This window comes from Filicampus tigris, chromosome 3 (assembly GCF_054856515.1).
Source record: "Filicampus tigris isolate MCC_2025a chromosome 3, RoL_Ftig_1.0, whole genome shotgun sequence".
In the NCBI taxonomy this organism is placed as follows: Eukaryota; Metazoa; Chordata; class Actinopteri; order Syngnathiformes; family Syngnathidae; genus Filicampus; species Filicampus tigris.
Genome location: NC_141219.1, coordinates 65,011 through 89,610, shown reverse-complemented (window position 1 = coordinate 89,610; position 24,600 = coordinate 65,011). Strand labels below are relative to the sequence as shown.

The window sequence follows — 24,600 nt, the reverse complement described above, 5'->3', positions numbered from 1 at the left end:
CCACTTACAGTGTATGTATATGTGCGTGTATTGTATACATATGTGTATGTATGTTTTATTTTTTGTCGTCGTTAATGTTGTTATTAAATCACGTTTTCTTTTTTTGTAACTTAATCCTGGCTAGAAAGGGGCAGATAAAACAAGACTTTGTCTTCTTTCTGCTCCATTTCAGGCGAGATTGGAGAACATTTGTGTTCATATGATATTGTTATTTCTTCTTTTACAAATGAATGAAATAAATGTACAAAAACAAAACAAAAAAAACAAGTTGCAGTCTGAAAACCGGCACTTGTCGCATAGCTGTGCGTACCTGAGTTTTTTTGGGGCAGATAAGATGATGCCGTCAAACAAAGAAAACCGCACCCTTCTTTTTTCAGGGTTTTATTGGTTGTCTTTCTACTGATAAAGAACAAAACAATAGTATTTCTTTACACCAAAAGAGCTACTGTCGTAAGATCAATATGACATTCAAAAGAAAGTTTCTCTCCGTGCCTGGAGTGGGGGGCCGCAAGCGTTTTGGTGGGCTGCCCATGGCGACGGTACCAGTTGTCAATCTGTCATCCGCTTGTCACCATGCACGGCAACCGCTTTGCCAACACAAGTCCCAAGAGCAAAACCTGCTGCTGTGTTGAGGGTCATACGGTCGTTTGCTAACTTGATGATTGCAATTTGCATATCTCAAGAAAGCACGCTTTCTTTACGGCCTTTGAAAGAATTCCGAATCCCCAAAGAAGTGGCGAACTCAAGAAACTCGCAAAAATGCTCGTCAGTGCGAGCAGGAAGACAGCCAAAAACGCTCACGAGTGTTCACGAGTACGAATGTTCCTCTTCTTCTTTTTGGGGTCAATTCAATCCACAGCTATGCTTTTGTTGCATCAATTGTGATTTCCCTTCGTATCAACATTGATTTCAAGTCTTTTGAAAGTACCGTAAAATCCTGCCATAATAACACGCACCCGGGTTGTCATGGCGCTTGTCCATTTCAGTTGCCGGTGCAATGAAACTTTCCTCCGAACGAGCGCACCTGTTCCGATCTCATACCTGTCAACTGGTACGTTTTCCCCGTATTTTATACGTTTTTTGATCATTTCAAATTGTGTACGCCGTATGACAATTTTTGTACGGGGAAAAAATAAATAAACTCGTTTTTTGTTACACCGATCTCGTCTTGCCCATTTCGGCTGTAATCCGGAGCGTCCGTTGGCGAGTCCGACTGCAAACTCTTCGGCCGACTTTCACGCGCACACTCGCATGCGTGCTGGCTTGAACAGCATTTGGAACACCAGTAGGTGGCACAATCGCTTACTCTCAATGAGTTGGAAGCAACTCCAACAGGTTGCAGGGCCGTCAATGTGACCATTCTGCAAAGCAAATGGCCCTACAAGGGACATTTCAAGAAAGTGAACTTTTAGTAAGCTCTTTTAGATTTCTGGACTTTGTTTTCAAATATCCACCTCTGTTTGGCGTGACTTTAAATGTTGTACTTGACAGTATGTGAGGATGCGTTTGAAATTGCGTTGTGGATGAAATGCGCTCAAAAGAAAGAAACGATCCAAATTCTCCTTCCGGTCGTACATTTCATCCTCAATTCCTTTCAATTATTCGACACGCATTTACATTCTCACGAAATTACTGTTTGAATGTCATTTTCAATGATTTGGAGCCATTGTTTGAATTGTTGACTGTTGTTTCTTCCCTGATGAAATTGTTGACGTTAAGCCAAATCAAATCCTTGGCAATAACTCTAAATCCCGACTGCCCGAATTGTTTGTCGTTGCTTATTGTTTGTTTGATATGCACGCCTGAGCCCACGTTGAAGTCTTAAGGCAGGCTCGGGCGCGCTTCCGGGTGGGTGAGGTCGACCAGGCTGGCGGCAGCGCGCGGCGCCTCGGGTGTGCGCGGCGACGGCGAGCAGACGCCCGGCGAGCACGCGCCCGGCGTCCTGCTTTTCTTGCCGCTGTTGATGTTGAGACTTTTGGACCGCAGCGCCGGGAACCTCCTGCCGTCGTCGTCGGCGGCCTCCTCGTCATCGGCGCGCTCGCAAGGCGAGACCAGGATGTCCACGTTGGACGAGGTCTGAGCGGGCTCTGGGCTTTGATCCGCGTAGTGGGCGCGGCCCACTGCCGATTGGACGCCACCTGGAGACGGCAAGTGGCACAGCGGGTTAGACTTGTAACCCGAATTTCAAACCGTAGCCCTGGAACTAAAGCCAAAGGCAGACGTGGCGCTCAAAGCGGAATCCCAAGTGTGGCGTGAAACCTCGACGGCGGCACTCCCAAGCCTACCTGTAGCTCAAAAACCTGCCTTAAGATAAGAAGGCCTTTATTGATCCCACAGTGGGGAAATGTTCAGGAAATCTTCACACCGGAAGCCTCAAAGAGCCTAACTCGAAGCCTCAGTTGAAATCGCTGAGGCTTAGGATCGCCAAACTTGTTGTTCCACTCCTCCCATCTGGGTTTTGGCCCATTGTACGGCCGCTTCACCTCCCACCCCAGCGGGGCGCCGTCCTACCAGTGTCGGGGCACGGCGCTCGTCTCTCCGGACTCCCGGCGTGGTGCTCCAACTGGAAGCGGTGGAGGCTGGCGCCGTCGGCGCTGCCGACGCTCCCGCGGCGGCGCGGGGAGGCATCGGCGCCCGGGACGCCGGCGGCCGGGACGCCGCCGCCGCCGCCCGCGGCGCTCTCCCCGGAGAGGTCGGGCTCCGGCCACTCCACACCCGCCAGCTTCTCCAGAGCGCTCATCGTGCGGGCCGACAACTCCTCCAACCGGGCCAGGCGCAGGTCCACCGTCTGCAGGGACGCCTTCATGGCGTGCTCGCGCTCGTTCACCTCCTCCAGCCGCATGGACATGTTCTCCACCCTGTGGGAAAAACAAACCGGCGCCTGGCACTCAGCATGTGCTTCCCGTGGTGCGTGAGTGTGATGCCTCTGGAAGAAAACCGTCATCAAAGCAACGCCGGCGTGCTGCTCTTTGCCTGTTTTTGGTTTGAGATGTTGACCTCTTCCCGATGCACGAACGCACTCGCCACCCTCTGGAGAAACACGTTCTTAACACGTTGACCTGTTTCTGATGCACGAGCATGCCCGCATTGTTGAAAAACATCAAAGCAACGTGAAGATGATCTCCTTTGCACGTTTTTAGATGTTGACCCCCAGACGCAAGAACATCTTTTCCACCCTCTGGAAAACCCTCAACCCAACTTCAGCCTGTTGTTTGTATGTTCTTCACATGCTCTTTTTGTACGGCCATGTAAATCTGACGCTTTATTGTCTGGATGATTATCAGAGCCAAGTCTTCAGGAAGTTTGAACCCTTTTACGAGAGTCTCCGCGTGCTCCCGTCACCTGGGCCGTTGAGTGTAAGTTGGTCTCATCCCCGACGTTCGAGGTCAGTCTTATTCCCGGCCCTTTAGCAGCGAGAAATGTACGTCTTTGAGTTTTTGCCGATCCTAACCCAAGAAAACAAAAGCGCCAATAGGAAACTTTGCCACGATGAGAGCGACACGAGCGACGGCAGGGCGCGGGCGCCACTGGCGGGCCAAACCGGAGGGTCCCGCGAGAGAAGCGGCTGGGCAGGACGCGGGCGCCACTGGCGGGCCAAACCGGAGGGTCCCGCGAGAGAAGCGGCTGGGCAGGACGCGGGCGCCACTGGCGGGCCAAACCGGAGGGTCCCGCGAGAGAAGCGGCTGGGCAGGACGCGGGCGCCACTGGCGGGCCAAACCGGAGGGTCCCGCGAGAGAAGCGGCTGGGCAGGACGCGGGCGCCACTGGCGGGCCAAACCGGAGGGTCCCGCGAGAGGCCAGCCTCTTCAGACGCCGCGGCGGAGATTGACACGCCGCTCGAGGCGATCCCACGCCCGTCAACGCTCGGCAGGCGGGCGGCCCGGACTTGAAGCGCCGATGGATCTCCGAGCCGGTGCCATCCCCGAGTGGGACGAACGCCGCCGCTGCCGCCGCCGCCGCCGCCGGCACGAGTGGGATACGGCGTCCCTCGCTACTTTGCCCTTTGTTGATTGCGGATCATCACTCGATCCATTGCGGATGTTCATTTGCGACCTTGGCATGACAGATTACACTCGGACCTTTTGGCAGGTTTCCTTGCTATTCGTCTTCCTGCTCGCTAAGTGGCACCAGTCAAGAAATGAACATTAGGCTGGCCTCGGGTCACGGGGCGTTGCGCCCGCCCACCTGCCCGCCATAAGGCAGCCAAGGTTGTAAAGCTACGGCACGAGCAAGAGCGGCGCCGAACCTCTCCGAGGTGACTCGGATCCTCTCGTTGTTGGACGACTGCTTCTCGTCGTCCTTTTCTCGGAAGTACTCGTCCACGCATTGCTCCTCGAACTCGTGGAGACTCTTCAGCTCGTCCGCGCCCAGAAGCAGCTCTGCGCACACAAAAAGCACGCCCGAGTCACCCGTGCCATCAGCGGCCTCACGTAACCCTGCGCAATTTCTCGACTCCATTTTCACATAGCTGTGAAAGGACGTTGAGCTGCGTGGAGTAACTTGCGGCGGCGTCTAGAGAGAATCCAGCCAGTAGGGGGGGGCTAACTCAGAGCATTTTTCCTCAAAGAAGAGAGGAAAGGCATGGCCTTCAAATGAATACTCTTCCCGATTCATCCGCGCCAAAGTGAGCCAAGTCCCATTTCCGAGATGGCCGCGCTCTCAAAAACATTTGGGGGAAAGCTGATCGATTGGCTGGACGGTGAGACTCGGACCACTTTTGCAATTTGGTTGTCATTCAAGTACGCCGCGTAGGTAAGTAAGGGGGCGGTCTTACGCAGGCGTCTCTGGGTGTCGTCGCGGTCGGCGTCGCGGCGCGGCGGCCGGCGGCGGCGGAAGCATCGGCAGCAGAGCCGCTTGAGGACGATGAAGACGTGAGGGAAGACGATGAGGGGCGGGGGCAGGATGGGCCGGTCGTGGAAGGTCATGATCAGCTGGTAGCGCTGGAACTTCCACACCTGGTTGGAGATGGACTTGACCTCGAAGAACGTGTTGCTGCCACCACAACACACGGCAAGCTAGGACGGCGGCTCGTGCGCGCGAGCGAGCGGTGCGAGCGAGCGGAGCGCGCGCTGACTTGAAGACGGCGATGAGCAGGTTGACCAGCAGGATGTTGGCCACCAGCAGGTAGCAGGCCATAATGGCCGGAGTCAGCCAGGCGCCGGGTATACACGGAGGGAGCTTCTTGCCGTCCTCGTCGTACATGTTGTCCCCGCACGGAGCTGACGCGGAACGCACGCGCGCGCACACACACACACACACACGCGCGCGTGAACACGCACACGTGCGACAATCTTCTGACTGCCATTGAGGATTATTGTTGTTGCTTACGATTGATCTCCATGGCGTAAACTAAGTGGCCAAAAAAAGAGAAGAGAACAGGAGGGGCAGGGGGAGGAAAAGGAGGAGGAGGAGGAGGAAAAGGAGGAGGAGTCAGTCTTGTCTGACAGGAAGACGAAACAAAACTCACAAGAAAAGCAACAACAACAATATGCGTGATGCATCGCAGGTGCTGCTGCCCCCCCCCCCCACTGTCTACGTGTCTTTGTTTACGAGTGAGATTGTGCGTGTTTGTGCATTTGTCATGGCGTTTGTGCGCATGTGTGTGTCTGCAGAGCTGGGCTCAATTGGACTGAAAATGGAGGCTCCGTCACTCGCCGTCCGTCAGCAGCGTGGCTACGCCTCCGTCATCTCTCGATTTGGCTGGCCGGACCAAATAGTCATCGGCGATAGGCCGGCACGCCTATCGTTTTAAACGGGCTTCCGCCATCGCTTCCGTCTCGGTTTGTTCCGTCTCAATTGATTCCGTTGAGACTGGCACCAAATATCGTCTTTTTTTGGAGTCGGGTGTACTCGAACAAATTTACTGTGTAGGTGGAATGCGTGGCTCTGTGTGTGTGTGTGTGTGTGTGTGTGTGTGTGTAGCATGATATATGTGCAGCTTGGCTGTGCACGCGTTCCTCTGCTTGTGTAAAGGCGAGGTTGCGTGCGCGTGACTCTTGCCGATTTTTCTTAGCATGTGCTACTGTGTCTGGATCGGAGGGAGCTGCGACTGTGAAATATTTGTGTGCTTGCGAGTTCCGTGGTGCGCATCGCTATACAGTATTTGTGCATCAAGGTGATTGCGCATGTGTGTGTGCGGCTGTGTGCATTTGCATGCATGTATCTGTGGCTTGGTGTTCTGTGTGAATCAGCTTGGCTTTGTGTGTACGTGTTTGCGTGCACTAGCATGTGCGTAAATTGCCTTCTCGCCTCCATATGTGTGTGTTTTCGATGTACGCGCGTGCGCTTGTCTTTTGATGCGTCTGTGCGTGTGCCATCAGGTCACCGTCAACCGATCGATCGATCATCAGTCGCGCTTGTGACATATTTGCAGGCGGGGGCGGCAATATGTGCATGAAGTGTAGACGAGAAAAGGGAGAAAGCGCGGTCGGGCCCAGGTGGGAAGTCTTACTATGAATTCTAGTCTTACGGTCTATGGAGTCGGCAAACACCTCGCCGTAGATCATCCAGTAGGGCATGTAGAAGATGTTTCGCGCCAGGCGCCAGGTGGGCTCCTCGTCCGGGTGCAGGATGGCCTGGCGGGCCACGCCGAAGCTCATCAGGACCACCAGCATGATCACCACGAAGTAGAGCATGTCGATCATCTGAGGTGCGCAAAGTCACGTCAACCCGGCTCGCCGCACACACGCACACGCACGCACACGCACACACACGCCCACACACACCCACACACACACACACACACACACCCCCCCCCCCCACACACACACACACACACACACCCACCCACACACACCCACACACACACACACACACACACATCCAAACATGCACGCAAAAACAAGCACGCACCAAGAGGACACACACCACTTTTAGCCCGCCTAGAGGACAACAAACATCGGATGTCACTACATTTCAACGAAAAGAAAGCAGAAGTTATGGTGTTCGGTCCCAGCGGCTCGTCTCCATCCCACCCCGTTGTCCTGGGCCACCTGGCTTCCTATCTAAAGCCAACAGTCTCAAACTTGGGTTTTGAAATGGACAGTGATCTTAAATTGGACCAGCAAATCAGCACTGTTGTAAAGTCGAGCTTCTTTCACCTTAGACAGCTGGCTAAGGTAAAGCCCCTCCTTTCCCATCAGCACTTAGAAACAGTCATCCTGCATGCCTTTGTTCCATCTCGGCTAGATTACTGCAATGCACTTTATTTCGGAGTCAGCCAGTCTTCCCTCAAACGTCTCCAGTTGGTCCAAAATGCTGCTGCCCGCCTACTAAGTGGAGCTCGGAAGATGGAGCACATAACACCAATTCTGGCGGCCCCTTCACTGGCTGCCAGTGCATTTTAGGGTTCAATTTAAGGTTGTCTTATTCGTCTATAAGTCATTAAATGGCCTGGCCCCGGCGTACCTCTCTGAGCTCCTGCACTCCTATGCGTGCAGCCTCAGGTCTGCGGACCGGGCGCTGCTCGAGGTGCCGAGCACCACGAGGAGCCTCAGAGGGGATCGAGCCTTTTCAACTGCCGGTCCTTCCCTCTGGAATGACCTCCCATTGGTGGTTAGGCAAGCCGCCTCTCTATGTCCATTTTTAAAACCTGGTTGAAGACACGTTTCTTTTCTCGGGCTTTTGATCAGATCTGAAATTTTCGGCTCTTTCACGGTGTCGATTGTAGATAGTGTTTTATGTCAATTTATTGGCTTCATTATTTATATTTTATTTATATATTATTTATGTCTATATTATCTATGTCTATATTTATTAATACATGTATCACAGCCTTTTATTGTTTTTGTTCTATTTATTGTATTGTTTGTAAAGTGCTTTGTTACAGCTCTTGCTGTTATGAAATGTGCTGTATAAATAAAATTGTATTGGATTGTATATATCATTCGCCCCCCCCCAAACACACAAATAAACAAATATACACATAAACATACATGGACAAAAGCCACTGGTCGTCTGATGAATGTTGCCTTTGTGGAATACGAGTTAAGCGGCAAAATCCGCCCCTTTTGATTCGTGCATTTTGCCACTTGCTGTTGACTGCAAATGACATCCCAGTTGCTCAGGTCATCACCACTCGCGGTGGGCTTCCTGATCGGCATCTGTCCGACGTGTACGCCTTTGGCTTCCGCTCGTAAAACGGCAGTACCTCGAAATAAGGCCGGCTGTGGGCCCCATACCCTTACCTGACACGCCCCTAAAACATGTGCGCAAATGTCATTTGTGCTACCTGGCAGTAGTGGGACAACAAGTCGCGAGTAAGCTACAATGCTTCCACTAGTGGGCCCGAGTGGTTCGGGGGGATGTTTCCCGCGGATGGGCGCTCACCATCTTGCCGATCATCATGACGTAGGGCCCCAGGTACTTGTTGACGCCGAAGATGTCCAGCACGCGGATGTACCAGAAGATGATGTCCACGCAGTAGATGACGCGGCCGTAGCCCATGTAGGGCTCGTTGTGCAGCCGCAGCAGCAGGCCCAGCACGAAGACCCAGATGGCCGCCAGGTCCGTCAGGTTCCAGTAGTCCTCCAGCCACACGTTGATCTTCTGCTTCAGCTTGCCTGGCTCCGACATCAGGATCTTGAGGGGGGATAATCGGTCACCGTAAAAAAAACCCCCGCAATAACAGTCTTCAGACAATATGGATACCGTTGAGAAGAGGAGGAGGAAACCAACAGAGCTGGGCATGGCGCATATGTGACGTCGCGGTCCGCGTATGACCGACGCCCATTTTGTAGGCGATAAACGATAGACGGGAAACTTCCAAAAATAGTCGCACTAAGCATAGTCGGGGGGCGCTAGTGGTACTTTGTCGAATTACTCGTCTATTTGGTCCGGCCGGACAAAATGGCGGATAAACGGACGGCGGAAGGGTACCCCGGCTGAAGGCGATAAACGGAGCGCCAATTTGGAGTCAAATGGAAACAAAAGTCAACCGAAAAAACCCCAGCAGCAAATCCAGCAAAACGGCTGTGGTGCGCGGGCTTCCTTCTTGCGTTTCTACCTGTCGGACCTTCTCCAGGCCAAGCGTGATGATGTAGGAGATGACGATCCACTCCTGGAGCGAGGGCCAACGCTCCATCTTCACCAGGATGATGTAGTTGTACAACATCAGGTACACCAGGTATGAGATCTGAAAGCACAAAGGTTGATTCCATTGTACGCCTTCCCTTGCTTTCAATGGCCAAGATGTGTGTGGTCCCAAAATGGATTCGGCTTGTGAGTCAAGCGTGCTCTTTGTCCTCACGGCGCAGGCCGTCGGCCGAACCGCTCGGACACGGCGGCAGTGGGACGACTTGCCACCGGTAGAGCAAGTGACACATTAGTAGCGATGCAAAACTGTCGCTCGCTACTCCAAATGTTTCCCATCGTAACGTAGCTTGGTAGTTTTGGTAGTCATGTATCCGATCGCTTCTGCTGAGGCGCGGGGATATCATCGAGGGGTGGGGAAGTCATCGCTCGCAAGACCTCGAGGTTCTACTAGTGTGCTCGGGTTGTTAACGCGCACAATTTGAGGAGAGTCACGGTACTCGTAACACATTTGCCCGGCTAGTAATATGTAGTTGTTCTACTAGTGCGCTGAATTGTCTCGTTGGAGAGGACGGAGGGCGCGCTAGTATGACACGGTCCTTCAGCCGATATGGGTTGAATGCCGGAGCAAATGACGACCGATGGCTGCGACTCGCCGTGTTGAACCAGAACTTGGTGAAGGGGGCGTTGTAGAACTCGTAAATCTTCCTGCCGATGGGAATCCTCCTGCCGCCTTTTTTCTGGTTGTCCTCCTCGTCTCCTTTCTTGGACACGGTGTCCACGTTGGACACGGCGTCCTGGACCCAAAGTTCAGCTTCCCGTCAAAGTAGGAAGGACCAAAGGACAGAGAGATACTCGGGCACTCCTACTTTGCCGGACTTGTTTTCCTCGTCTTTGCTTCTGGCGCCCTCGTTCTCCTTGGACGAGTGGAAGGACGTCTCGTCACCCAGGCGGAAGTCTAGCATGAGGATGGCGGGCGGGAAGACGATTCCTAAAATCACCTGCGGACAAAATGGGCATTGGGAAGGTTTTACGCGCTAGCCGGCACGACAAAGTCAGGCAAAAGCAAAAACACTGTAATACTTTGAGCGGCGTTTCAGGTTGCGTTCAAGTTTTTCTGCTGGCAAAAGGGTGGACCGACCCTCAGGCGTGGCAATTTCAGCTGAGAACGGACCGTCCTTTTGGGCGTCTCACGAGATTCCCCGTGGCCACCACGCCCCTGCCTGAGTTTGATCTCCAGAAGAATTCTGACAGTTTCCAAATCATTCCTCGTTACTGTATATTCACAAACACTGTACTGACAACGCTAAGTTTCGGACTTAATCCATATTGGCACTACGTAGCTACTGCGAAAAGTGCAATTTTACTACTTGCGCTCGAGAGGCTTTGAACCAACAGACCAGAATGCTTCAGTGGTTCCTGAAGCTTCATTTCCTCTGTACTATGTACAGGCTATAGGAGTGTTTCTTCATACTCCGTATGTAGATGTATGTAAGTGTGTATATACATGGGTATAAGTGTAGATACACAGATACTGCGATTATTTACATAGGTTTGTTTCCGAATGTTTGCTGCTAATGTCGTACATTAACGGCTACATTGTGCCACCGTCTCTGTGTGACCTATATCTTTGCTGCTGTAACACTGAAAATGTCCCCATTGCGGGATCAATAAAGGCCTTCTTCTTCTTCTTCTTCTTCTTCTTCTTCTTCTTCTTCTTCTTCTTCTTCTTCTTCTTCTTCTTCTTCTTCTTCTCCTTCTTCTCCTTCTTCATTTCGCCATCACCAAAGTAACAACTCAAACAGACAAGAGACTCACAACAACTGGGAACAAGACCAGACCCAAACAGAAACAACAAACAATCAACTAAAAAGGACTGAAAGAAACCAGTAAACGAAATACAGGCAAAGTGACAAGACAACGAGGAACACCTGGACCGGACACGAGTGGTTGGAGGGAGCTGATTTGGTTTGCACGAGGGAGCGGGACAACAAGAACAGGCAGAAACGAGGCCTGACAAGCAGGACATGAAAAAAGAGGCTCAAGACATCATCAAGAAACGTCATCGAAACAAGAAAAACACATCATGACAAGTGGTGATCGGGCCGTATGGCCGTCGGCCCCCCCAGAGTGCCCACTGGACGGCGCTGCTGCCGGGGCTCGTCGGGCGACAAAACCCGCTTTTGTGGGCATGCGGCCGGCGCGCTATCCGGTTGACGTTGCCGTTTGCGGACAGCGGGAGGGTGGCGCGCTTACCTTGAGGCTGTTGCTCTTGCCCATGCGAAGACATCCCATCCACATGTCGGTCAGCAGCATCTGGCTGCACGTGTGCGCGATGAAGTCTCGATGTTTGGCGGCCACGGCCAGCTTGAGGCAGGTGGAGTTGCTCCAGTTCTTCAGCTCGTAGGTCAGCAGCTTCATGGCCACCTGCTCGTCCCGTTTGTATGACTGGTCGAGAAGCTCGTAGGCCAGCTGCCCGAACTCCCTGCCCCAAAAAACCCGACACGGTCAGGATGGGGGTCGCCGGCCGATGGCCCGGCCCGGCCCGGCCCGGCCCGGCCCGGCCAGGCCGTGAGCGCGCGCGTCCTCACTTGGAGTTGTTCTCCAGATCCTGGTAGATGTCGTCCACCAGCTCGCTCTGGGACGACTCGTGGGCCATGGCCTTGTAGAGCTTGCAGGCCACCAGGGCTTTGGCCATGGCCTCTTCGCCGCGCTGCCACAGGAAGAGCGCCATCTTCTGGCGCTTCATGAGCACGGCCCACACCATCAGCTCGTGGAAGGGGTACTGGAAGCGGCTCACCTCGGGGTCGTCCACGTCGATGTCCACCTCCTCCTCCTTCTTCTTGTTCTTCTTGCCCTTGCCCTTGGGGCGAGGCTCGTCATCCTGGAGGTGGCCGGAGAGAACGTTTGTCTTGTCCCCGCCGCGACGGCGCATTGCGACAATGCGGGGGCGGGCGGGACGATTACCTCCATGCCGAGCAGCTTCAAGGCTTTGGGCTGAAGACAAAAGGTCAACGAGATGGTCGCTTGTCCAACTTTTGACACCGAGCGGCATCTCCGAAAGGACTAAACTCTTCAGTGGCAGCGTAATAATAAATAATAACCCAAACACTGATAATGAAGTTGTGATTTTGTGGGAAAAACAACCTCCAAGGTTACAGGAATAAAGTGGAACTAGTACGTGGGGGGGGGGGGGGTTGTGTGTGTGGGGGGGGGGGTGAATGCTACAGTAGATGTGAAAAAGGAAAAAAGCCAAAGGAAAGCAAACTCAAAATGAAACAAGAATAAAAAATATAAAAAAAACATCCGGAAGCCAGGTGACGATAGTCAAAATATTAGGGGTAGAACTTTGCAAGGAATAAAGATGACATTTGATGGGAAAGGTAACAAGACTAATGTTGAACGAGAGTAAAGCAGGGATGAGAATGACAGTTGAGAAAATTGTGGGGAAAACGCGAATGGTTTGCTGCGGACCCCGACCTTCAACCCAAAACGTCGAACTCGTCGATTGTTGCGTCCTTCCAACTTGGATGCTAACGTGCTTATCAAACCCACCAAAGGGATCGAAGGCACACTGACGCAGGTAGACAGGCACCAATGACCAGAGCTGGGCAATAATTGGACTCCGAATTGGCGGTCCCTTTCAGCGCCTTCCAGACGCCGCCGGCCCTTTTGGACCAAATAGTCATCCGGTCCGCCTACCATTTCATACGGGCTTTCGTTTGCGTCGACAAACTTCGACCAATTTCCACTACCGTAAAGGCAACGCAAATGTTCAAAGAATAAGTTCAATACCGCCGAAGTGTACTTGGGCTGCCGATTGTTTGGAGCAGCGCGAGAGGAGCGGAGCCGGAAACGTGCAGCCGAGTGTTGACGCTCACCCTCTTGAGGCCGTACAAGTTGTTGTAGAGTGCCCTGAAGCTCTTCCTGGTGTAATTGCAGCGGTAAGCTCCGCCCATCAGGAACTCCAGAACCAATCCGATATCAATCAAGGTGATCTGGTAGTCTGGAGGGAGGTTCCCCTGTAACAAAAGTCATGCCAGTCATCGCTTTGTCTGCGGGCCGATGACTGAAGAACCGTGGAGAACACCAAGAGGTGTCCTTTCAATGTTGTTTTCTTTTTTTGAAGGGGGTGGGGGCTGGGCGAAGGACGTCAGGTCCCGCCAATGGCGCGCGACTGACCTTCTTGACGTCCCGGACCACAAAGTGCAGCGTGTTGGCGGGTCCCAGCTTCTGCGGAACGCGGCGGCACAAACAGGAAGTCAGCCAAGGAAGGAGGCGGCGCAGCGGGCGTGGCCCGTGCGTCACGCGTGTCGGTCAAGCGTCAACGCCATCGGCTCGTCCGTCACACGTGTCGGTCGCGCGTTGACGCGTGGCATAGAGATGCCGTCCGTCGGTGGACACGGGGGCCTGCCCCATCTGGATTTTGGGGAGGCCCGTTCCGATATTCGGCAGGATAAAATTCCACGATTCAACTATGGACGGAATAAGCCCTTGTTGGGCTCTTACACTTATGGCGAAAAAAGGTAAGTCTGTCGCATATCAGTCACATCTAACTCACATGCGTCACTCACATGTCACGCATGTCAGTCACGCGTCCCATCGGGCAGCAGAGCCACATATGCCACAAATGGCACGTTTGAATATCTGACATGGCTCAGTCACCTGTACGTACAGGACTCTGTCACCTATGTCAATCACATGTCGCAAGTGTCAGCCATGTCGCACACAAATCACATGTGACGTCAAAGGTGTCACTCACATGTCACGTGTCAGTCACGTGCCATGTAAGTCTGTCACGTTTGTCACGTCCGTCCGTCGCATAGCTTGCACGTCGGACATGTTTGACTTGTCGGTCATGTATCACGCAAGTCCGTCAGGTGTGTCAGCACCTCAGTAACATCCATCCATCCATCCATCCATTATCGATAGCGCTTCTCCTCACAAGGGTCGCTCACGGGCGTGCTGGAGCCTATCCCAGCTGCTCTTCGGGCAGTAGGCGGGGGACACCCCGAATTGGTTGCCAGCCAATCGCAGGGCACTCAGAGACAAACAAATATCCGCACTCACCATCACACCGAGGGGCAATTTAGTGTGGGATCGAACCCGCGACCTCTGAACTGTGAGGCGGACGTGCTAACCGGTCGACCGCCTCCTCAGGAATATGTTATATGGAAATCACTTGTGTCAGTCACGTGTCACATGCATCAGTCATGGCATCAGTCACATGTGACTTAAGTCCGACACATGTGTCAGTCACATGTATTGCACATCAGTCGGGTGACATATCTTTGAGCTTGTCAGTCATCAGTCGCGCGCCATTTGTGCGTCACGTCTCGGTTCCGTGTGGCGCGGATGTCACCGCTTGCCTGTCAGTAACGTCTTGTGTGTGTCTGGGTCATATCGAGCGTCACGTGTGACTGTCACACAACTCAGTCGAGAGTCACATGAGTCTGTCCCGTGTGTCAAGCAGCAATCAAGTGTTGGCCCCGCGCCACGCATGTCTGTCACGTCTTGTGTGTCCGTCTGGTCACGTGGCCCGTGTGTCAGGTGTCAATCGGGCACTCGTGCGACCGTGTTGTAGAGTTCCTCCAGACGAGGGATGGTGAGGAAGTGATGGATGTTGACGCCGTTCTCGATCAGTAGCTTGACAAAGTCGACGCGGTCCAACACCAAGGCGTCCATCATGGCCTGCTCCAGGGAGTTCACCTGCCGCGGCGCCGTCAAGGTTATTGGCGGCGGCGGCGGCGGCGGCGGCGGCAGCGGCGGCGCTCATCTTACCCAGCTGAGCAGCTCCAGCTTCCTGGGGTCCGTCTCCTCCGGGGGCTCGGCTTTGCCTTTCCCCGCTTTTCCTTTCTTCCCTCGAGCTTTCCCTTTGGTTGCCGCCGCCGCCGCCGCCGCCGCCGCACGCTGTCCTGCCGCCGGGCTTTTGGGACGCTCACTCAAGGTCGCCGGCTGCGCACCAACACACACGTCGTGTCCAAAATGGATACACGTACTGCAACGCTGCAATCACTCCCTTTCAAATCCCGCCCCCACTCCTGAGCTCTTGTGTCATAGTCATTGACCAAAACAACGGACATTGGCTACAATTCTATTCGACTGGTTACTTTTAGTCACTCTCACGCATGTAGTTTCAGATCGTTTTTGTTCTTTCGAAAGCATTTCCATTTTGATTTCATTCTCGTCAACCAAAATGTTTCTTCGGCGACTTCTTTCGTTGACCATCAGAATCTTGGCGACACGAAGCGTCGTGCGAGCGTACTCACGGGCCAGTGGTGTCCGTGCACGAAGATCTGACTGCGAGCGATGTCCACCCGATTCCAGGCCAGAGCCAAACTCAACTGGTCGCACGCCGAGGCGTTGGTTCCTGCACGCACAAGCGCACGCCAGTCAGCCGCCGTCGATGGCTCGTCAATTCCCCAAACCATCAGTGGCCGTCACGTGATGCGGACCGCTGAACTTTGACCTTTGAGAAGCGCCGTGAGGATGGACATCTCGATGTCCTGCTGGCCTTCGCCGCCCATCCGGAACACCGTGATCTGAAAGGAGACAGCAAGTCACCTTTCCTGCTTCCTACTTCCTGCTTCCTACTCCCTCCACTCTCTGGCGCGTCTCTGCCAAAGAACAGCAGCAGCCACGCCGGCAATTGACTCTTCTTTTCGACCGCAATTGGTTTGAAGGCTGTCGCCACCATTTGCGATCGCAACATCTTAGCAGAGTGGCCGCTGTGCTCATTTGACAGAGCGTCAATGATTTCAACAGTGGGCTGCTGCAGACAGTGGAAATCAAGTCCCATTTTTGCTTCGACGGCCGTTTGGATGTGACGTCGGACTTATGCGTGTGATTTCGACGGCCCTTTTCCCTCAACCAGCGAAAGCGCCCGCGACGGCTATCGATGGGGCGGCGAGCTCCACGCGCGGCACGCCTGACTCGGACCGAGCGCGATCGGTTCCGACGGCGCAGTCTTCGCTTTGCGGACCGCCAGCTCCGCCTCCTGAGCCACGGCCGCGCCCCCGCCTCCTCCTCTTTGACTTCAACTGCACGACTTACTAAGGCAACGCGCCGTACGCACTATTCGCCCGTCTGTGCCGAGTGAAACAAAACGCAGCAGGTCCAAGTGCACCTGGGACGGCCCGTTTCAAGGCATGGATGGGGAAAACGCAGGGACCTGCTGTTGCCATCTTGGCGTCTAAAGCGGCCGCGCTTCATTTGAATGCAAGGCCGGAAGCCGAATGGATTTCCCGCCAAGCGCCGGAGACGGCCATCTGGTGCCACCGCTTGACGCAAAATACGCTTCCACACTGCTCGATTACACTTTGTTAGTCTTCAGCAAGTATTGACAGTGGCAAAGTCAACCCAAAGATCTTTTTTTCCAGAATAGGTTCTATGCACAGCAGGCGTTCTGATGGATGTTGCCTCTGTGGAATATGAGAAACGCACCCTAGCTAAAAACTTAGCTAGCTCAAGTGGCGGCCATTTTGTCAACTCAGGCGATCGACTGCAGATGACATCCAAGTAGCTCGGGGCTCAGATACTGACCAATGGCAGCTCACCTGAGACACCGTTGCACATTGGCAGAAATTGGTGACGACAGCCGACTCATTCGCTAAGCCTCCCTCATGGCCACAGAGGGATTGTTCTCTTCACATTTGCTTCTAATGGACTCTTGTGTGACTTTAATCCCACAATGCGCCTGAGCTCAGAAGGTCACATGACCGCACAAAATATCCGCGGCCGGTCAGATTTCAGCCGCTATGTGTTGCCGTGCCCATCGGAGCGGCGCTAAAGCGCGTTAGCCGCGGAACTCTTGGCCTCACTTGTCCTACGGCCTCGTTTTCGTACCGTTCGCTTTTCCACAGTTTGGGCGAGGGGACTCTCAATTTTGTCCATTTTCCCGCTAGTTTTCGGAAAGAAAAAAAAGGATTTCAAAAACACACGAGTCAGCCATTTCTTTCCTGGAAATGAGGCGCATTCATTGAAAGCGTTTCGTAAGTTGTGGAAAAAGAAGATGGGCAATAACAAGCCTCCCGATCTGCCGGTCAAAGCGCTGGCAGAGGGCGTCCTTTCACTCTTGCCACACAAGCTTCCCTGGGTGCCTTTCTTGGCAGTTGCACTCAAACCATTTTGTGCTTGTTCGTTGCAACACATTAACGTGCAGGTCAATTTCACAAACGTTTCACGTAATAAAGTGCTCAATTTCCCGTCAAGACATTCCCATTTCATCGTGATGCATTTCCCATTCTAACATAACAAGTTTCACGCTTAAGCGTGCTAACTTTCAAGGATCAGGCGGTAAGAAGGGGCGCAGTGGCCATTGGGAGTTTCCCGAACGGCCGGTCAGTTGCCAGCGGAAATCGGCGCTCAGGGGAGCCACGGCAAGTCGGATGCGCGAGTGCGAGGCGAGGCGAGGCGAGGCGAGGCGAGGCGAGGCGAGGCGAGGCGAGGCGAGGCGAGGCGAGGCGGGTAGGCGAGGCAGGTTGCGTGCGACGCACCAGCGCTTTCTTCTTCATGCACTCCATGACCATGAGGAAGATCTGCTGCGCTTGGCCTCGGCCGTAGTTGAACGTCTTCTGAATGGTGACCAGGAGCTGCTCCTTGACGCCCTCGCTCACGGACCTTAAAGGCAGCAAAACACAATCAATTGATTGCAGTCGCCCAAGGGACGTGTGTGTCCATGGCCAAATTCAAGCTAGCTAGCCAAAGAAGCGCGCGTGAACGCAATGCCGTTTTTTCCAAAACCGAACCTTCGTTCTTCACTCAGAGAGGATGAATTACTTTGGCACCACATTGTGCAATCTTGGTGCCAAGCAACTGCCTTGAAGTGAGGCATGCCGTAGCCCTGGCGGACAGAAAAGTAGTGCTTTGCCGCCATGTTGCGGCACCTATGGGCAATTCGACTTCTCCCCACCTCCGAGGGGTGCAAGGGCCTGAGCCCTGTCGCAAGTAGCGAAGCTCTGATGAGAGAAATGCACCACTTTTGTCTGAAGCTCCTGAATTCACTTCAATAGAAGTGCTTGAAAACAACATGCCACACCGCGGTGGCAAAGCACTACATTTGTCTAAAAAAAAAACAGCTGCTCAATTCAATGGGTCCTCAACACCAAGATACCACAGCACTACCTTGGTCTAAACAAACCTCCAACATTGGTCCTTGACATCAAGACTCCACAGGACGGCGACAAAGCACTACTTTTGTTAAAATGAAGCTCCGCCATTGGTCCTTTGCACCAAGATGCCACAAGGTGGTGGCAAAGCACTACTTTTACCTCAACGAAGCTTCTCAATCACATAGGTGCTTGACAGCAAGATGCCCCAGGATGGCGGCAAAGCGCTACTTTGGTTGAAATGAAGCTCTAACATTGGTCCTCGGCAACAAGATGCACAAGATGGTTGCGAAATATTACTTTTATCTGAGCAAAGTTCCTCAATTGACCTTGACACACGATGGCGGCAAAGTAGCACTTTTACGAACCTCCAACTCGCCTCGAGATTTCCGAAGGCTGGTGACGAGCGCAAGCTCAAGGCGACTGACTTCACTTGCCGTCACGCCTTCGCCCCAAGCTGGCGCGGAAACTCACCCGTCGGGGTGGCAATATCTGTGCGCGAAGGAGATGATGTCGGACGCTCGCCCGCTGCCGTCGCACACCACCACGGGGACCGGGGGTTCCTCCCGCAAGCTGTCCAGGACCACCGAGATCATGTTGGGGCCCCCCTCCAGGATCAGGCACACCACGGGGACGCCTTGACCCAGACCTGCGCACAGGTGGTGGGCGGAGCCAGCCGTATGAGGGGGCGGGGCGGGGTAGAAAGGCGTCCCGGGGCCATGCACTCACGCGTGTTGATCTTCTGCAGCGCCACGTGCTTCTCCAGCTGGCGGCGGAGCCGCACCTCGGCGCCGTACTTGCCGGCGGTGCCGTCGTCGGCCAGGATGAAGTGCGAGTGGCTGGCGCTGAGCACGGCCAGCTTGCTCAGCGGGTTGCCCATCGTCCCGTACGGACGCGACACCTGCGTGCGCCGCAAGACGCCGAGCGCAAAGCTTTCAGCTTTCACAAAAAAAAACCAAAAACAAACAAACAAACGAACCAACGCAGACCAAACATGACGATGTTGTAAAGTTCAAGCACGTCGACGAGATTTTGCAATGTCCCCCTAAAATGGATCAATTGGTCAATTTGAGTACGCAACTCCAAAGGGAAAGTCCCGTGACAATGAAGTGAAGACTTTGGAATCAATTGCGGTGAATTTCCATTGTGCGAGCGTGTCGTCGAATGCAAAGCAAAGGTGTGTGCGTGTGCGTGCGTGCGTGTGCGTGCGCGTGGGCGTGCGTGTGTGTGTGAGCGGGCACGTTTGTTTCGGATGCCCGTTGCGCTCTTGCATCGCATCGCATCGCATCGCATCGCATCGCATCGCATCGCATCGCATCGCATCGCATCGCATCGCATCGCATCGCGTGCACGCACGTACGTCTCTGCCGAGGAGATCGTCCTTGTTGTCCACGATGCCCCACGGCGCGATGCCGATGGCGCACACTTTGCCGCGAGACTTGGACGAGTGCTCCTTTAGGGCGTCGCCCACGTGGCGGATCACGCCTGCACGCACGTTCAAAAGGACATTCCAGCACCACTGCAGTACAATTCCACTCAACTGGCATTGTCCATTCAATAGCGCATGACAAAATGAGGAGGAGAAAAAAAGCTCAAATATGTCGATTGTTATTTAAAATCACATTCAATAGAATTAAGTTCAACCATTCTTTTAACATCATTAATCATACTTGTCATAATAGATTCAAAACAATACTGCAAGTTTGTTTTCCTAAAACGGCCAAAATTCAAATATAAAATCTTGAATTTCATTTTCTGAGAGGATTTTTTTTTTATCCAAACCTGAAGAAAATGTTGTTTTTGTGCTTAGGACAAAAATAATATATATATATATATATATATATATATATATATATATATATATATATATATATATGTATTTGGTAGTTGTTAATTTTACGAAAGGGTTTTTTTCACCCAGAACTGGAGGCATGCACGAACTTTGCGCTGTTTTTGGCAACCAACTCGGGCCTACCGGTGCTGACGCCGCCGGTGAAGATCCAGGCCCCGGTGGTGACGGCGGCTTTGATGAGGCCTCGTCCAAAGACCTGCCGCAGTTTGGGGGGCAGCTCGAAGTTCTGCAGGCCGCCGTGGACCGAGATGAGCAGCGTGGGCAGCTCCAGCGACCACTCCTTCACCATCAGCTGCAGCAGGCACTCGGGCTTGGCGTCGAAAGACACGCGGATGTACTGCGGGGGGGGGGCGAGGGTTATACCCCGGGCAGGTTGCCAGTCAAAGTCAAGGCCCATCTAGACAAACGTGGACTTGGGGATTTGTGAGGAAGGAAGAGTCAAGTAGTTTGGAGGATTTGTGGTGCACCGTACCATGGCCTTGTTGACGTGTCCTCCCTGCTGGAACTCAATGACGCCATAGGCGTCGGTGGGGGCGGCCCGGGTGTGTTTGAGGGGGGTCCAGCGCTCGGGGGCTCGGGCCTCCAGTCGCACCAGGGGCCCGTCCCCCTCCGCCTCCTCCTGCGCCGGGACCGCAGAGTGCTGCGCCACCGGCTGGCCGCAGCCGCACCTGCGAGGGGAACAGCGCAGAGTCACATTATGTCTTTGCTGTTCCGAGCCCAATCGGGCCCGGGTCAAAGCCGAAAGCTGAAGAAGCGGCGGGCTGGGCCGGGCCACTCGGCCCATCCGGAGCGCAGCGCCGGGGCGCGCTCCGTTCAGGGCCTCATCTGGAGGCCACCGGTGTCGGGTCCCCGACAGTATCCATGTCTTTTGTGGACTTGGAGAAGGCGTTGGACTCTGTCCCTTGGAGCTTCCTTCCCGATGCCGATTGCTTGCCATGGAGGTTTGCACGTCCGACCCGAGATTCTGGGGGAGCGGTGTGGTTTTGGCCCCGACCCGACCCGACCCGACCGGGGAAAAGCCGGCCAGATCCACACCCTCGGCAGGGTCCCGGAAGACGCTTGTGACTGAGGGTGCTGCTTTGGGAGTATGGGCTACCGCGCCCCCTGACACGGGCTGTTCGTCACCTGTATAACCCGTGTCGACCGTTTTCTGCTCCTTTGTCCGCCGTTGCTTTTGTGGCATCTGTTTTGTGAAACAATTGTTGCGCGCCGCAACAGCGCACACAATGCCGCGATCGGGTTTACTTTCGGATGTTTTTCTATCCAACGTTTTATCGAAGGCGTTTTCTATTGACAGCGGTAGCGTGCCAATGGCGATACAGATTGATATTGAATTATCGCCCAGCCCATGGCGCAAAAGTTGTTCTTTTTAGTTTAAAATCCCATCGGTCGTATTGTGGCCACCGGGAGAAGGATCCTGGTCAGTTATTGCGTCTTTGGCCACTGTAAATCGTAAATGTTCGTTGTGGCAGGTGCCGCATGCTCAACTTTCGACACGTCGCGCCTTAGTTGCTCCACTTCTTCTTCTTCTTCTTCTCCTTCGACGTTTTTTGGGACTTGGCAAAGACCTCCGGTGCCTTCTTCAGCTGCCGCCCCCCACGGAGCGACCGCGGATAAGCCGACAAAGCCGGCCGGACGAACTTTGGCGCCGCGTTTGTGTGCGCGCGCGCGCGCGCGTACCTGCTGGCATCTTTTCCTGCGACGATGCGTACACATTCTCTCTTCTGGAAGGTTTTCTCGATCCAAGCTCTCTGCAGCTGCAAAGAGAAGAATTTTTCTGCATGTTTACTGTTGTTGGTGGACGTGCATTTCTCACAGCCGCCCGATTTTGTTTGCAGTGACCTTTCCATCCATCTCTCTATCGGCCGAATGGCCCAATTTGACCACATGCTGTTTTGCGCCACATATTGCGTGTTATTTGTCACCGTGTTTTACCGCGTTATTGTGGCAGTGTATTTCTGACAGCGTTTTTTTTTTTTTCAATGATTGGTGGGATTTCCTTGAGTGTATTTGTTTGCGTGTTGTTTATGACATTGCCTCTTTTCAGTGTATTTTACCACCTTGTCAGTGTAGCGTTAAATCCAATTACAACACAAAAGTGCTTTTAAATAAAACTAATCCAAATGTTTTTCATCAACCTCTGTGTCATTTCCTGCTGCAACACCTGAACGTGGGTGGGTGTGTGTGTGCGTGTGTTTGTGTGTGTGCGTGTAAAAGAATCGGACTAATTATTGTGAGGGTGAAGCTTTCCATTTCTTGATGGTTCCAATCCGCTTACACAATAATCATAGAAGATAAATAATCCCGCTCAGCTTTTAAATCACTGTGATAATGTTTCATTGTGCTCAGGCACACACGCACGCACACGCGCATACACACACACACGCTGCGTGACATTGCACTCTGCATAATGGAGGATTAACATGAACACAACTTAAGCCTCGTTTACATTGTCGTCATCGCCGTCATACACACACATGCACACACTCTATGTACATATGCATACAGGCAGTACATTTACACACACACACACACACACACATACGCATGTTGTCTCTGAGGATCGGAAGGTATCCAAAGGTGGGCATCAAGTCGCTGTTGAGTTATCTCTGGCAACATGCTGTCTCCAAAGATTTCCTTGGAGGACTTCTGGTTGTCTTTGTTGACAGCAAGTTGTCTCAGAGACACTCCGGCTGTCACATGGTTGTCTCTCTCTGAAGACATCAAGTTGTCTGTAAGGACATGAAGTCGTCTCTCTTTGGAGACACGAGTTTGTTTTTGAGGAAATAGGGTGTCTCCTTAAGTCGTCTCACAAAGTTGCCTCTGAGGACTTCCAAGTTGTCTTCCGAGACTTCATTGTTTTCTCAGAGGACATCGGCTCATGTCCAAGTACGGCCAGTTGGCTGCAAAGATTCCAAGTGGCCTGCAGGATGCAGAGGGAATCAAATGATCTCAAAGTAGCTCAAGTTTTTTTTTTTTCCCCAAAGTCTTCCCTTGTATCTTCAGCGAGGATTTCAAGTTGTCTTTGAGCACCTCAACATGCGTCTGTGCACCTGAAGTGAGTTGTACCATTGTCTCCAAATTGCTCCAAGAACGTCACGTTGTCATGTGGACTTCAAGTTGGATCTGGGAAATCTCAAAGAGTCTCCCAGCGACAACTTGTCACAGGGGACATCACGTTGACTCCGAGTTGTCTCTGCGGGCCTAAAGGTGCCCCAAGTGTCTACTACCTGCATGCTCGCGACTAGCGATGTCAAGAGGTTTCCACTATGTGCCGCAGTGTGTTTGAAAATGTTTGACTTACCCTCTGCGACCCGGACGAGGCGCTGCGTTTAATGGACGAGCGCTTGAAGGAGCCGTCGGTTCCTCGTCTTCCTCTGCCGTCCATCATCACGCCGGCGTCTTCGCGTGTCCCTCGCTCGGTCGGCTTCACCGTCCTCCAGCCTCGGGATCTTCTGGCCGCCGCTGCCGTCCCCCCAAAGCTGCGCTCGCCGCCGGCCGACGGACTGGCCTCACTAATCCCGATTAGTCGTCTTTAATGCACGACGGAGATTTCATAAACGCTGATGGCCGGAAAATCCACTTTCGGAGCACAAAAGGCCAACACAGCCAGCGGCGCCACGCCACAATTCGCGTCATTCTGCACTCTTTCCGCATCACTACGCACACTAGCGTGTTTTTAAAAAAATTTTTTCATAATCAACATTTTCATCGTTTCGCTTCATCAACCTCATTTCCGTTGATATTTGACACGATGATGCAAATGATTCTGGATCAACCGACGCTTGATTCTTTGAATGGTTGGAATGGAAAGCCGACGACTAACGCGCGCACGCTAGCTGTGAGCGAGTCTGACGGCCCAGCAGGCCTGCAGTGCCAAGTGTCTCGAACTTGTCCAAGCAAGTCTCAAGCTCCAAGTTGAGCCTCCACTGAGCATATCGGCCGGTCGGTCTGCTGAATCTTGCCAAAGTTGCCATTTGCCCTTCCATATCTGTATGTAGGGAAATTGGCGATGTACCCGTTTGAAAAGGTGCTTCCACCTGTACAAAAGTGTCCAACTTGGCAGGTACGCAGTTGTGTTTCTCGTGTCATGCTCTGTCTCTGCCTCCGGTGTTGACGTGAGTTTCATGTTTTCTTTGTGTTCCTCTCTCTGTCTGTCTGTCTGTCTGCCTGTCTGTCTGTCTGTCTGTCTGTCTGTCTGTCGGTCGGTCGGTCGGTCTGTCGGCCTGTCTGTCGGTCTGTCTGTCTCATCAAGTTCTTGGCTCCCCCTGTGCTTGTCATGCCAGTCCCTGGTGTTAGCCAATCAGCTCCCTCCGACCCTTTGTGTCCTGTCCAGGTGCCCCCCGTCGTCTCGTCAATTTGTCTGTATGGAGTCGCCTGCTTTCTTTCAGTGCGTTTTCAAATGCCGGTGCAAAAAAAGTCCTCGTGTTTGTTGAGTTTGTTTTGATCCTTGCGATTTTGCTAATATCGCACCCAGTACCTTGTTTGCCTTTTTGCTTTCTTGAACTGGAATACTTTTGATTCCTTTTGGCCTCCTGCTCCCCCTCCAACAGCCCCCCCCCCCACAACCCTCCTCTTTTGGGTCCTCCTCCTTGCCACCGGCGACAACTAG

The 24,600-nt window shown here is 53.2% G+C and overlaps 1 protein-coding gene across 2 annotated transcripts; it reads right to left on the bottom strand.

The window, feature by feature from the left end:
- Positions 1 to 365: 365 nt before the first annotated feature.
- Positions 366 to 23,504, bottom strand: trpm1a (transient receptor potential cation channel, subfamily M, member 1a). Of its 2 annotated transcripts, none has more exons than XM_086025556.1 (28): positions 23,293 to 23,504; positions 21,669 to 21,745; positions 20,461 to 20,656; positions 20,112 to 20,325; positions 19,497 to 19,621; positions 18,866 to 19,037; positions 18,611 to 18,785; positions 17,525 to 17,648; positions 15,499 to 15,571; positions 15,299 to 15,399; positions 14,811 to 14,984; positions 14,604 to 14,738; positions 13,212 to 13,262; positions 12,911 to 13,051; positions 11,997 to 12,026; positions 11,621 to 11,913; positions 11,286 to 11,514; positions 9,899 to 10,030; positions 9,686 to 9,826; positions 9,004 to 9,132; positions 8,328 to 8,579; positions 6,451 to 6,643; positions 5,328 to 5,348; positions 5,074 to 5,218; positions 4,774 to 4,991; positions 4,246 to 4,378; positions 2,512 to 2,858; positions 366 to 2,138 (listed from the first exon to the last, which is right to left on the bottom strand). In XM_086025556.1, the coding sequence occupies exons 1-28, from the start codon at positions 23,377 to 23,379 to the stop codon at positions 1,822 to 1,824; spliced, it is 4,425 nt and encodes a 1,474-aa protein (XP_085881682.1). In that variant the 5' UTR covers positions 23,380 to 23,504; the 3' UTR covers positions 366 to 1,821. The 2 variants fall into 2 exon arrangements, with proteins under 2 accessions (XP_085881682.1, XP_085881683.1); XM_086025557.1 differs by having other exon boundaries at positions 6,469 to 6,643.
- Between the last annotated feature and the right edge of the window lie 1,096 nt (positions 23,505 to 24,600).